Genomic DNA, 14304 nt, shown 5'->3' on the forward strand with positions numbered 1-14304 from the left:
AGCAACTAGCACCTGGGCGCAGCCGTCAAATCCTCTTGCGAAATTCAGCGGGAGGTTAGCGGCGGCGGTAATCATTAGCGCCTCACGGCGCTGCGCCACGGCCGATGATGTCATCACCGTGCGCAGCACCCCACTCGCGATCTTCGGTAGCGCCCCCTGACTTAGCACCGGACGCAATGTCCGACAGGGTCAGGGGGGCCTACCTGCGGCCAGGGTGGCGCAAATTAAAGGGGAGGTGCCGGGCGGCCATTTTTGTTGCTGGCTGCCTGCCAGCACCTGCCCTCGTTGCTGTCTCCAGCCTTCTGTGCAGCACCCCCGCGGAGTGCCGGCTTCGCTCCGTGAGCCGGCACTTCTCTTGTGCCGGGCTCTTTTGCCGGCACTCCGATCCCTGGTGGCCCAGCTGTGCCCCAGGTCGCGCTATGCTAGGCCCCTCCCCTTTAATAAGGGGAGGAAGGCCTGCAGTACCACGGTGCGATGTGCCGCAGCGCACGTTGCTGCGGCACTTAGCGCCGTGATATTCACTCGCAGCGCCCCAATAGGGAGGCGGGGCGCTTCCAGTAGCACCCTGCCTCCCTCTTGGGGCGCTACCAATGAATTTCGGGCGTGGGGGCGCCTCGGCAAAGTTAGCGTCCCAAAGGGGGCGTGACCCAATTTTCCCCCCTATGATTCTTCTATGAAAGCTCTTAGACATTCTTGGGGTAATCTTAACCTAACCCACCCATCGGGAAACTGGTGGGATTGGGTGCAACTCCAGTTTACACCCTGGCATATTTTACTCATTTAATATTGGAACGTAAAACCGGCGTTCCACCCAATCTTATTGGTTTCCCGCCCGGCGAGTTAGGTTAAAATTACATCTCCCTGTATTCGATTACAAAAAATAAGAATGAAAAAAAATAGCAGCTCTCCAAACTTAGGTCAGGACTTAAAAACAAAAACCACAAAATCTTTATGCTCAGATTTAGTACCTCTTTTAGGAAGTTGCTGAACTATTCTTTCTGTATGATTAAACTAATTTCAAGGAATCAGGAACTAGCTCACTCAACTCACACTATAATATAAATGGTGCATATTCTGGTGATGTTTACCTTGCTTGACATTTAAGGTAGAATTACAATGTTACATTACAAGATCAACAGGAGTTGTGACTAAGTTCAATGCCAGTCAATTTATTCACAAGATTAATCTGCTCAAGGGCTAACTGTTGTCACATCCAGCCCATGCTTGAAAACCTGAAGCATTAATGTTTCCAACAGTACGCACAGTTCACATCCCGAAGGTACCAATCTGTTTCCAATCCTCTTTCTGGAGGAATATATTACCTAACAAAGTCAGTACACATTAAAGACTGATGGAGCTGGGATTTAGATATGATTCGCCACACTGGGAACTCAATGCTGCACAGACCACCATTGCACAAATTGTTTTTTAGACTCAAAATGTTCCTAATTACCTATAGCAACAAGCCAAGATCAGTTGCATATTGCCAGAGGCTAATTCCGTTCCCTCTCCACCTGTTTTTGATATGACTGTGAAACAAGGGTCAGATTTTAAGTTCCGCTTTGACTGACTGGCAAGAGGTATATTCAGGGGGAGGAGGTCATCATCATTTTGAATCTTCTTGCTGAACAGTGTGAAGATTCGCAGGCTGATTAACAGTCTGATAGGCAGTGACATGAATGCTCCTTCCATGGCCATAACCATCTTTATCCCAGCCAATAGGGTGGTTAGGCCTATACTGCGGGAGGGTTTTATGGGCTCCCACAACCCATACGATTGAGGGGTGGCGGGGGGCAAGTGTCCCAGTGGATGTCAACCCAGAATTCAGAGGCAGAGCTCCGACTCCACTCACTGGGACTGTCTGGAGTGGGGTTGGAACCCCGACACTTTCTGCCTCAGAGGTGGGAATGTTACCACTGAACCAAACGCTCGCTCCATTGAGGAGGCAACCTAAAATTTAATGCAGCTTAAGGGCGACATGATTTTTAACACAGAAATCTTGCTGTACTCACTTAAATGGTTCGATCATTTCTTCTGTGACAAAATTCAAGTAATTCCTACAATGAATAGAAAAGTTTCATTATAATCCATCAAATGCAGTTCTGCTGAGATAAAAAATCTAAAACAAAATTGAGAGCACAATAGGGTAGATTTTACAAATTTGCACTCCCAAGGTTATTTCAACAGCACCTCCCACAGCTACAACCAATAAGAGTAGCAATGTTGTGGGGAACACCTTTACCTCCAAAACAAAAACCAGAAAATGCTAGAAAATACTCAACCGGTCAGGCAGCACCTGTGGAGAGTGAAACTGAGTGAACGGGTGGATTTTAACCAGGAGTGCGTGGGTTTGAGTGCGGGGCGGGGGGTTAAGTCCGGCAAAAATGCGAGAGCGTCAGGAAGCCGGCTCCAACCCGCGTTTAACTCGACCGAGTCAGGCTGATTGCGCACAAACCCCCTCGGGAGAGACGGGCTGCCTATTAACATATGGTAATCGCTCAGTTGGAGTTCAATTTCAACACAGTTTCAAGTTTCACGTCGCATCCACGGGTTTCCCGGGCTTCCTGAAAGTCCGACGAGAACACAACGGCAATTGAGAGGGCTGATTAAAACTAACGGAAAGACTGCAATAAATACTCAGTGCACACAGCTGCTTTCTTACCTACTAGGGGGTACCTACTACAGTACTTTTTCTACACTTTGGAGGTTTTCTGAATTACCTCAGGTTGTTGCGATTTGGTTGCCTTAGATTGGACCTCGGACGAGGAGCAATATGACCAGTACCAGCAGCCTGCTGTTGAGAGGCCTGCAGCTGGACAGCAAAGAGGGGAGAAGCAGAGGGGTGTAACTCACAGGAGACATTACCCGCGACACAGGGTGTACAGGCAGAGGCTGAGTTTCCTTGGCATGTCGGATCAGCAACACTTCAGGAGGCTCAGCTTGTCACGTCAGGTGGTGGCAGACATCTGCAGCCTCCTAGAAGAAGGCCTGCTCCCTGCCGGAGCTGGTGGTCGTGCTTTCCCAGTAGCTGTCAAAGTGACCACCGTCCTCAACTTTTTTGCCTCCGAATCCTTCCAGGGCTCTGCCAGAGGCATATCCAGGATCCCCCAGTGAGCGGCCCACAAATGCATGATACAGGTAACCAACGGGTAGTTTGCCACCAATGTTCCCTTTCATCAACAGTCCCCGGAGTACAGCATCTGTGTCCAGCTGAGCAGAGCTTGGACAAGGCAGCGCCATCCGACAAAGACTCTCCACTGCTGTCCCTGCCACCACCGTCTGCTCTTGCTCACTTGTGAAGTGTGAGTCACCAGGTGAAAACCCAACTATCTGTCTAACTGGTCCCACCGAAGTGCGAGTATCTGAGCTGGTGCATGGTAAGCAGGAGTCCTGTGACGGTGCACCCTCAGAAGGAATCAGCTCCTCTAACAATTCATCATCCACGAGGTGCTTGGACTCCTGCTGCACCCGTGTAGACCCTGGCGGAGAGAAAATATATGAATTAATACTGGCAAGGTAAATATGTTGCAACTTATCATTATGAAGATGATCATATTAAACTCACTGTTGAAATCAACTCAACAAGACTGAGTGCTATATCACATGTGGGTTGTGTGGTAAACCACTGTTTGTATTCCACGGTGTACATGCCTGGACATGCCTCGGCTGACTCCTCCCACAAGTCCTAGTATAAAGGTGACTGCTCCCCAGCCCCTTTGTATTTCTGGACCGGTCGACCACTCGAGGCAGACCTTCATTCTTTTGTTAATAAAAGCCTTTAGTTACTCTCTTAACTCTCAGTCTTTTATGAGTAATTGATAGCGCATCAGGTTGCTGATATTTAATTGTGTCACCAGGTAGCTGGGAGGTCCCATCTCCCATGGCCAGGACGTCGAAACGCCACCGATCTCCAGCATTTCCTCCTCTGCCGTTGTTAGCTGGGAAATCTGTGGGGACCACCTCCAGTTCTCTTCCTCTCCCTCGTGTTCTGTGCTCTCTTCTCCTGCAACGGGGGAAAGGACAGACCTATAAGTGATGCCATGTGTTCACCTGATGGATGCAGTGCATTTGGTGAGAGTAACTATCAGGAAGAGGCATCAAATTGCACAAGGATGTGGCAGTGGTAGATGGCTATATGAAGAAGTGCATAGAAAGAAAAGGCTGGGGCAAGGTAGGTAGGTGTGAGGACTGATGTGATGGAGTAGGCTTGACAAGGCAGAGTGAGGGGGAGAGATGATGTGCACAGCAGGATGTAGGTGAATGCGCACCTGTACTCACCTTTCCTGACCTGCTTAGGTCATTAAAGTGCTTTCTGCACTGAATCCAGGAGCTTGGCACAATGCTCCTGCTGCTGATCTCCTGGGCCATCTCTAGCTACACCTTCTTTGTAGCAACAGCAGGTTTCTTCCTCCCAGTTCCGGGGAAGAGTATCTCTCTCCTGCTCTTCACTGACCCCAGCAGTACATCAAGGGAGGTGTCACTGAAGCGGGGTGCAGCCTTTGAGCCTCCTGAATTTATTGTCACACCTTGTCTTCTCTTGCTTCCAACTCCAAACTCTTCCAAATTCCATCTTTGAATATTGGAGTTGAGATCGCGGTGTGAAGGTCCTCACCACGTCTGCTGCCACGCAATCGACGCCAAACCCGGAAGTAAAATTATAGTGAGCTGGCTGCGTTAAAATGCCAATCAAAGACGCACCGAACGTCCTTCCGGGTTTCCCATGTGACATCGGAAACCCCCCAACCCGGTTCCAACGTGACTCAGAGTTAATATCGGGGCCAACATTTCAGGTTGATCAGCTTACATCAGAACTGACGAAAGGTCATTGACCTGAAACGTTAACTGTTTCTCTCTCCACAGATGCTGCCTGACCTGCTGAGTATTTTATAGCATTTTCTGTTTTTATTTCAGATTTCCAGCATCCGCAGTATTTTGCTTTTTTTTTTTTAACCTTTACCTCCACGTTCCTCTCTAAGTTACACACCATCCTGACTTGGACATAAATCGTCATTGTTTCATCGTTGCTGGGTCAGAATCTTGGAATTCTGTGCCTAACACCATTGTAGGACTATCACCACAAGTAATGCGGCAGTACAAGGAGAAGGCCCACCATGGGGTTCTCAGAAGGATGGGCAATACATGCAGCCTTGCCAGCAGCATTCACATCACATCTTAACAATAAATCATTTTTTTTTAAAGTGCAGAGCTTTGCACACTGGGAATTCAGGCAGGACGATCAGCAGACTCTGTTGGATTTCGGATGAAATATTGTTTCGGACCCACTGACCTGTGCCGGAATTATAAAATGTACCCTAATCTATATATATATATAAAAAGGATCGATCTGTCTGTCTGTCTGTCTGTCTGTGCATCACTCAAAAGTTATAGAGCATACCTACACATATGTTATATCAAAAGAAAGCTTATGATTAGAAGTGTCATAGGCGTATTTACTTTTTGGTCAAACAAAAATTGTTCGGACAGTAGACAAAAATCGTTCAAAAAATGGGAAAAAATCCGCTCATTAGCGGTTGACCAATCCTACCGCTCATTAGCGTTGAGTGACGTGATGGTTGACCAATCCGCGCGCTGCGTCACGGGGGGCGTTTCATGGCGTTTGTGGGCGGGGCCTAATCCTTCAAACTGCTGTTAGTGAGGTGAGTGGCGGCCATTACAGACCGGCCGGGCCTGAAGCTGAAACAAGTCTCTGTCTCTCTCTGTCTCTCTCTCTCTCTCTCTGCGGGAGTACACCCTCGCGGCCATCAGGCACCATTCCCTCCTTCCTCCCCGACCAGCGAAAAGCAAGCTGCAGCTAATCGTGACAGGTGAGGACGGTGTTTGTTGTCCGGTGACTCGGTCGGCGTGCCACAGCGCGAGCTCAGCTGGGGTGACTCAGGCCAGGCCTGAGGCGCTAGGGAGGGAGGGATAGAGAGGAAAGCAGGGGGAGGGAGGGAGGGAGGGAAGAGAGAGAGAGAGAGAGAGAGAGAGAGAGAGAGAGAGAGAGAGAGAGAGAGAGTGGGGAGGGGGAGAGAGAGAGGGGAATGACAGGGGCAGCTCGCCTTCTTCCTTCCTTCCTTCGCAGGGGTCCATTGGGCCAGGCCTGAGGCGCTCCTTCCCCCCCTCTCTCTCCAGGCTAATCGCGAACTAAATCCAGCAGTCTCTCTCTCTCTTTCCCCCCCCCCCCCGTCTCTCTCTCTCTCTCCCCCCCAGTCTCTCTCTTTCTCTCTTCCCCCAGTCTCTCTCTCTCTCTCTCACTCCCCCGTCTCTCTCTCTCTTCCCCACTCCCCCGTCTCTCTCTCTCTTCCCCCAGTCTCTCTCTCTCTCTTCCCCCCAGTCTCTCACTCTCTTCCCCCCAGTCTCTCTCTCTCTTCCCCCCAGTCTCTCTCTCTCTCTTCCCCCCAGTCTCTCTCTCTCTTCCCCCCAGTCTCTCTCTCTCTTCCCCCCAGTCGCTCTCTCTCTTCCCCCCAGTCGCTCTCTCTCTTCCCCCCAGTCGCTCTCTTCTCCCCCCCAGTCGCTCTCTTCTCCCCCCGCCCCCAGTCTCTCTCTCTCTCTTTCCCTCTCTCTCTCTCCTTCCCACACAGACAGACAAACTCATTTATATATATATAAAAATTATTTCTACTTTTTTCATAACAACATGCCCTCAAAAAACCCTCGGCACCGCCGGGCACTCCAACTAGTACTGTATATACCGGGATGAGAATTACAGAGCAACAGAGATCAAGCCCCTAAAATGGATAATAAATCTGGTAACATAAGAATCTTTAGCAACTTGAAAAGGTCACTAGACCAAAATAGCAAAATCTTTTTCAAAGATTAAACATTTTTAATCCTTCAATGCCTTCTCTCTCCAGAAATGTGGCTAACTTTCTTTCAAACCGATCTATAACATATGCTTCAATTATTTTCCTGGTAACTTATCTTACAACTGTAGTATCCTGGGTGAAATTGTCTGACTTCTCCTCTTCCTCTCAAATTCCTGACTGAAATTTCACTGCAATTTTCCTGGATCAATTTTTGTCAATCCTTTCAAATTCTTAAAAATATATGCCTCTTTTCATATTTCCATCTCAATACCTATTTGAATACAGTAGCAATTTCAAGCCAGGTTCAATAAAATGCCCCCTATAAGCCACAGGTATAAAATTCACCTTTCAGTACTTTTACAAAAGAGGCCTTTTTAAAAATTTTGAGATTGGAAACTCACCATCCCTTTCCATTCATGATACTAAATGTTTGGGATACTAAATGACTCGTAGGAAATGTTGAGATTTTACATGTAATCTCAGTGCAGTAAATTTGCTAATGGCCAAATCAGCTCTCTGTCGGAGCACAATGACATTTGTGCGTAAGGGTTATTCAAGTTCCTGTGGGGCCAATTAAAAACATCAAACAGTAGTCTGCCTTACCAGCCACCATATGCAAAGAGGCCACTGTACACTGCCAACACTGCTTTTCCCACATCTGTGGTTGTCCCTTCAAAGGCCCGGTCAGGTCTCAAATATGGAATGTCTCCTATATGGAACAAAAAGAGCCAAAGATTACTTTTGAACGACATAGTTGAGAAGAAATAATTCTGCTTAAGAAATAATGGTCACAATCACCTGAAATTCCTGTTATTTTAGGGGAGGCATTTATTTTAAATGGATTAACACCTCTGCTGAAATAGCAGAGAGGAATCTGAGATGGGCACATTAAGCATTCATATGCTAGTATCCCACAGAGGAATTTCAGACACTACAGGCTGGATTTTGTCAATGGGGAGCTTTTGGAGGCGGGACTCCCACTTGTCGGGTTTTAGTCCCGCCTCCATCGACTTGTGGCCAACCCACGCTATTTTCCCTTGATTGACCTTGTTAAGCCCACCCAGCAGGCTTAGCAGGCCAATTAAGGGAAAGCCGGTTACATGTGACGTCAGCGAGTGACGTTTCATCTGTCAAGAGCTTTTGATAGATGAAATGTCAGCGTTTGACGCTGTCAAACACTGACAATCTGTCCTCTAAGTTCAGTCCTGTCACTCAGGCTGAGTAAGAGAGTTCTCCTGGGCAGAAAGCAGAAGGCTGCAGCTTTTGACAGTTCAGCGGCCATTCTGCTTTCTGTGCCGGTGAGCTGAGGGACTCCTAAGACCTGAAGGGAGGAAGCCTGCAGGAAGAAGTAAAGGTAAGTAAAACTTATTAAAATACTTTACACACACCTCACAGACTTACCTCTGCACACATGCGCCCATCACTCACCTGAACACCGGACATTTCGGCCCCTCTGACCCCCGCAGACTGACGGCCCACCTCGCTGACCCTGGCGAGGTTCGGAGCTGTCGGGAAGCCCACACTTTGGGTTCAAAATGAGGATTCTCAAAAAAACTGCCTGTTAACAGGCAGTTAATTGGCACTAATCCCCTTCCTGCCTCGAGGAGACAAGACCCGGCGCGGGTCGGGTACCTGCCTCCTGGGAAGATGGCATGGAGGAGGGTTGGGGGCGAGATGGGTACCCGCCCCCAGATTCTGCCATTTTCCCGGCAGTCCTGCCTCCAAACCTGCCTCCCCAGGGCTGGCAAAATCGCCCCCTCCGTTACTATATTTAAAACATGCAAACAAGGCTACTGCAATTCTCCACCACAAAAGAAAAATCTTGCAATTAAATGATTCTGGTAATTCTACAAATGTTAACAGCTAACTGCTGTGTACTTCATCAGAGTTTGCCATTGTAGCCGCAATCCAGTTGGTTATATTACTCCACCTGTTACTTGAGAGCAGATCCTATAGCATTTCAATGTAGCACGGCAAAGGTTACACCGCAATGCATTCATCCTGTAGTCTTAACTGACTCGTACCTATGCTACCACTTCTTTCCACCAGTACATGACTCAGTGTGTCAAGGAAGCAACAAGGTGCAGTGCTCCTCTTGACCTGGTAATTCAGATACTGTACAGGAAATGGAAGTCTTGGCACCGCCGGAGAACAGCAAGCATAGTATGATGCGGTCAAAACTGATGACCCTCTCCTCTTGGTGCTAAGCTAGATAGCCTTCCTCCCAGTGCTGCAAAACCCCAGGACCCATACCACGGGGTAGATTTTCTCTCTGTGTGGTTTAGGAGTGGCCAGCCTGTGAAACAGACGGGCTGCATTAACACAGGGCCAGCAGACTGCAGGCGTTAAATGAGTATCCTGGGGCGGCCCAGCCAACCTCCAGGCCCAGAAAGAGGTATGTCGGGGTGGGTGTGGCGGGCGGTGGTTTGATCCAATGTGGCAGGGACCCAGGTTGAGGAGCCCAGAGCTGCACTGTTGCCTCACAAAACTGGATAATAAAAACTTACCTTCTGGTCTCCTCTTCAGCTGGATGGTGTGCATTGTGCATGATACGCACGCCACCCAGTTAAGTCTTAAATCGGGATTCTATATACATCATATTATAGAATCATAGAATGGTTACAGCACAGAAGGTGGCCATTCGGCCTGTCGAGCCCATGCCGGCTCTCTGCAAGAGAACTTCATCTAGTCCCACTCCCCCGCCCTTTCCCCGTAGCCCTGCAAATTTTTTTCCTTCAGGTACTTATCCAATTCCCTTTTGAAAGCCACGATTGAATCTGCCTCCACCACCCTTTTAGGCAGTGAATTCCAGATCTTAACCGCTCGCTGCGTAAAAAAGTTTTTCCTCGGCCCTTGGGAATATAGCGCGGCCATGCCGTCGATGGGACGGAGATGGTAAGTCATATTCTGCCATTTTCGGGACACTATGCCACTCCCCCCATTTCTGCTGGGCAGGAGGCCTCAAGATCTCCCCACACATTACTGGCAAACTGCGGGACCATCCTCTTAGTGCTACTAACCTCTAGCACCCTCAACCTCAAGCTGCCAGACCACCTCTCAAACTGCAAAAGTTCAGCATGTCCACCGTCATCCTCCAAACGCCAGTTCTGCCAAACTCCAGGCCTCCCCAGTTTTGTTCAACTCCATGACGTCCCCACCCCTCCTCCATGGCCCTAAATTCCAGATACTTATCTTTAACCTGGAACATCTTGGCTACTATTGTGTTACAGATTTTGTGCTTTTAAAAAAAGTGATAAAAATTAATTAAATATATAGATAAAGGAACCAGCACATCCTCAGGCTCACTGTTATCAATGGCTCAGGAGGTCAAATAGTACAGATAATTAATTTGACATTTTGCAACCTGGACTTTTAGTACACTGATAAGCTCCTAAGGAAATTTCTGGAGCAACTGGATTATTTCAAATGACATATTAACAAACAATAAAAACACTGTTGTAACACAAGCTAATCAATTTAAAATATCATAAAATATTTGAAATATAACTTTTTCAATTAACTGTACTTTGCATTTACTAACGAGCGAGTAACGAGGCAGTCTCAATTCAGCACTACTTTTGAATAAAGTTACAGGCTAAATTGTGGGTGCCTTTATGCATTTTTTTTAATCTTCCTTCCCTCGTACCACCCAAAATGCTCTCCTTTTCCCATCCCCTTTCCTAAAGGTGTTAGTTGGCTTCATAGGCAGTGTGAATCCTGATGTTATTTGCTTTACATTTATGCTACAATATCAGAGCTGTAAGACTTGAACTATCTGTCCTATTGCTGATAGTTTGTTTCTAAAACATTTTTTGTCTGTAGTGAAGAGCTGCGGGTGCATCACCAGAGTAGTCTCTATCACCAGGAAGGGAGGATTTACTGTAATCAGGCTTCAATCGGATCCAGGGCAGGGGAGTTTGTTTTAAAATGGCTCACACTGGCAGCGAGGTACAAAAACACTCCTTTGTCAGCGTGAGCCACTGCAATCAATGCAGAGACAAGGGCCGGGATCTTACCTGAAGAGGTGCGTTGGGAGCGAGACTGCTGCCGTTCGGGATCTAGTCCCGCCCCCAGCGACGTTCGACGCACAGACGCTATTTTGCATCAATTGGCCTGCGGGCTTGCCGGCCAATTAAGAGAAAGCCGGTGTCAGATGACGTTAGTTGATTACGCGTCATTTGCCGGTTTTCTTAAAGGTGCCACCACCATTTCTTTTTGACAGATGATTTTTTCAGTGTGTGACAGCATGGAGGTGCTGCAAACTCTGACAATCACTGTACAAAGGTGAGCCCTTGCACCCAGGCTCTCCAGTGACTCTCTCCTTAGGCTAAAACAGATGGCAGCTGCAGGTGAGGTTACAGAAGCAATCTTTCACTGGTGAGAGATTCTCCCAATGAGGTGGGACTACACAAACACTTCAAAGCTTGTCACATACAGAAAATTCTAAACACATTAAAAATGACTTTCCCAACATTTTCTTACCTCTGCAACTCACCAGTGTCCCATTGGAGCCTTCACACCACTTCTGCAGCTGTCAGCTATACACAAACATTACAGTAGACCCACAGCACGCCACACTTACCCTGGCAGGGTTTCCCAACGTCAGGAAGCCCGCAGTAGAAGTGTCAAAATTGGAAAAAGCCTCTTAACTGCCTGTTAACGAGCAGTTGTGTGGCTATAATCCTCTTCCCGCCGCTGGGAGTCTGGTCCCTGCGCAAATCGGGGACCCGACTCCCAGGAAGATTGACTGGAGACGGGTTGGAAGCGGGTTCGGGACCCGCTGCCTATCTTTTTGATTTTGCCAGCAGTCCTGCCTCCAAACCCGACCCCTGAGCGCTGGCAAAATCGCCCCCAAGACGACTAGGGACAGAAACATCTGGACTTCAAAAAACAACTAGACTGGTAGAAAGAATCCATGGGAAGAGGTCAAATTAAGTTGTTCAAAAAGGGAAAAAAAAGGAAAATGCAAATAGCAGCATATTTTGAAGCAGTAAAACTCTGGAGTGAAAATCACTTCTGGGTTAAGCATCAGTTGATGCAGTTTCTAATTTCCCTTGCATTATGAACCAATTTGTCCTACCGAAATAGATTGAGAGTTAGTGAGTGCCTGTTGAAAAGGGATGTCCATTTGTATGGGGCTTCTTCATATAGTGTGTATGCTGAGAGGGAGAAGAAGCAAGTTGCAAGCAGGGTGGAGAACTGTTCAATGGAAAGAAAATGGTTGGACTGTGAAGAAGTGAGTTGGACTGTGAAGAAGCGAGAAAGCAGTCATCACAGCAGATTATTGTTCGACGTTTGCGACCAGGCGAGAACAGAATGCTGTTACTGCCTGTTGTGAAGGCAGCAAGCAACAGGTGAGTGTATGATTGGAAAGAGAAGGAGAGGAGGTACAGTGTCCCCTTGTGGTTGGTAGAGAGGATGTAATGCAGGGGATGGACGTGTTTGCAATGCGAAGGGAGGGGGGTAAGGGGGATGGGGTGGAAATGTTGTTGCCAGGTGTACTGCATAGAAATGGAGATATGAAGGCGTGTACTCACCCTTGCTGCTCTGGTCAGTCATTGAAGCATTTTCTGTATCCAGTCCAGGTCCTGGAGGGGGGCGGTGGGGGGGCCATGCTCCGAGAGTTAACTACCACTGCCACCTCTTTCTAAGCCTGCTGTAAGATCTGTTTGGCAACTTCTTTCTATCAGATAGAAACAAGACATCCCTCCATGCTCTCACCTCCTCAACGAGGACCTCCACGGATGTGTCTGAAGACCTGAGGATTTGCTTTCGATCAAGATGTTTTCAGCGAGGCCAGAGGCAAATTTCAGCGATGCAAATGTAACCTCCCGTGCATTCACATGTTATAGCAATCAGGAGGCTCACAAGAAATCCTGCCCGACAAGCGTGTGCTGCCTGTCACTGATGCGATCAGGTGGGCAACCCGCCAATCAAATGCTAATGCAGCCCAGCAGTTTAAAATCCTTTGCGTCTCTCACTGACAAATTCGTCCGGCTGTGCCACCTGCCTCGCACACTGGTGCCCAAAATCCACTGGCAATTAAAATGCCCCCTTATATTTCAGTTTACTCATCAGTGAAATGATCTAAACTCTTCTACAAGCTTTTAAAGAGTTGGTGCCAGTTAGTCACATTCATCCGATAACATCTTCCAGGAGACAAACTCATGAGCGGTTTGGCTATCATTCTAAAGATCTAACCATGGAGAGCTCCCCTGCGCAGTTTGTGCAAAATTCAGCATGAAAATGAGAAAAGAGGAGCCAGATCACATTTATTCTGCTGCTGCAGTGTCACTGGCAGCCGTTCAAAACAAATATCTCAGTGCTGAAGCAGTGCTGCACTGATGGCATGACAAGACCTTCCCCCCGCAAAAAATCCAATCCATGTCATGACGCAGATTGGAACCCACTACAGGCGCGGGCCTAACCATTCCCACCAAGCTGTAAATTTAAGCTTTTCACCAAAATTCAAGTAGCGGTATGAATTCACAAATAACGAAGACATTCTAAGGCAGTATAACTTGGCTGGCGTGTGAGGTGGTATTGCTTGTTCACACGGACGCACAGGTCTAACAGGAACGTTAGTAGACATGACTGAGCGGATTTTCCTTTGTTTAATGCGAGAGCCATGAGATTAAGTCTCCAAGATCATAGTCGCACTAATCGGATTCCCATATGTCTCAACAATTGTTTAAGTGGGAACAGGAAAACCACCGTACTGGGCTAAAATGCTTAAAATGGAGATAAAACTAATTTATTCTGGCATAGTGAGATGACATCAGAGGGGAAGAGGAAAGAACTCCAATAATTGAGGAAGCAGGTGGATTTCGATTTAAAGACATTCCCTTGTACAGTCAACTGATAATTCAAAATCATTTTTATCCAAATGTATTCAAATTTAAATTAACAGTTGACTGTATTAAATAAATACAAAATTGCAAACACTGGGATCAATTCTACATGAGGATTGCCTAGTCAGCCCTCAATTGAACCTACTCATGTGTTAAAAATGGCGAGTGCCACTCTTTCCCATGTATATTCTCTTTACCCTTCTTTAGGAGGACAAGGAATGAATGTGACATGAAAAGAATAATGTTTAATAACATTTATCCTGAAGAGTTTTACTGAATACATGAAGCATGTTGTAACATGTTGTGCTGTTGAGATACCCTCACCATTATATTCCGAAATTATAATTTCTCTGGTTTCCCAAGCATTTCAAAATGACAAATGATTAACAGCGTATTTAAAATGGCTGCTGGCCATTTTACTAATTTGTTTAAAATAGATATTTTAAGAGTAGCAGTTATAATTATCAATAATCTCCTGAAGACATTCATTTGCAATCTTCCAATAGTAATGACATTTCAAGACTTCGAAAATTCCAATCAATCTGAGAACTGGTTGCCTAAAATTTACTATGGATCTTTACTCTCCATTTGGGATTATTATTACTATAAAATCAAAAAGAAAAATCAGCCACCATTTAAAATAACCT

General features: G+C 47.0%; 1 protein-coding gene across 1 annotated transcript in view; it reads right to left on the minus strand.

Annotated features, from left to right (window-relative positions):
• The window catches only part of slc7a5 (solute carrier family 7 member 5), a 73887-nt gene that overhangs the window by 21692 nt on the left and 37891 nt on the right, over window positions 1–14304 (minus strand). Inside the window, exons 3-4 of the mRNA XM_085991599.1 lie at window positions 7410–7515; window positions 2013–2057 (exon numbers count right to left, since the gene is read on the minus strand). Coding sequence (XP_085847725.1) covers window positions 2013–2057; window positions 7410–7515 — 151 coding nt within the window. The remainder of the gene's footprint in view (window positions 1–2012; window positions 2058–7409; window positions 7516–14304) is intronic.

Source organism: Somniosus microcephalus, chromosome 6, assembly GCF_052327205.1.
Source record: "Somniosus microcephalus isolate GS21.2 chromosome 6, FLI_Smic_1.0, whole genome shotgun sequence".
Taxonomy (NCBI): Eukaryota; Metazoa; Chordata; class Chondrichthyes; order Squaliformes; family Somniosidae; genus Somniosus; species Somniosus microcephalus.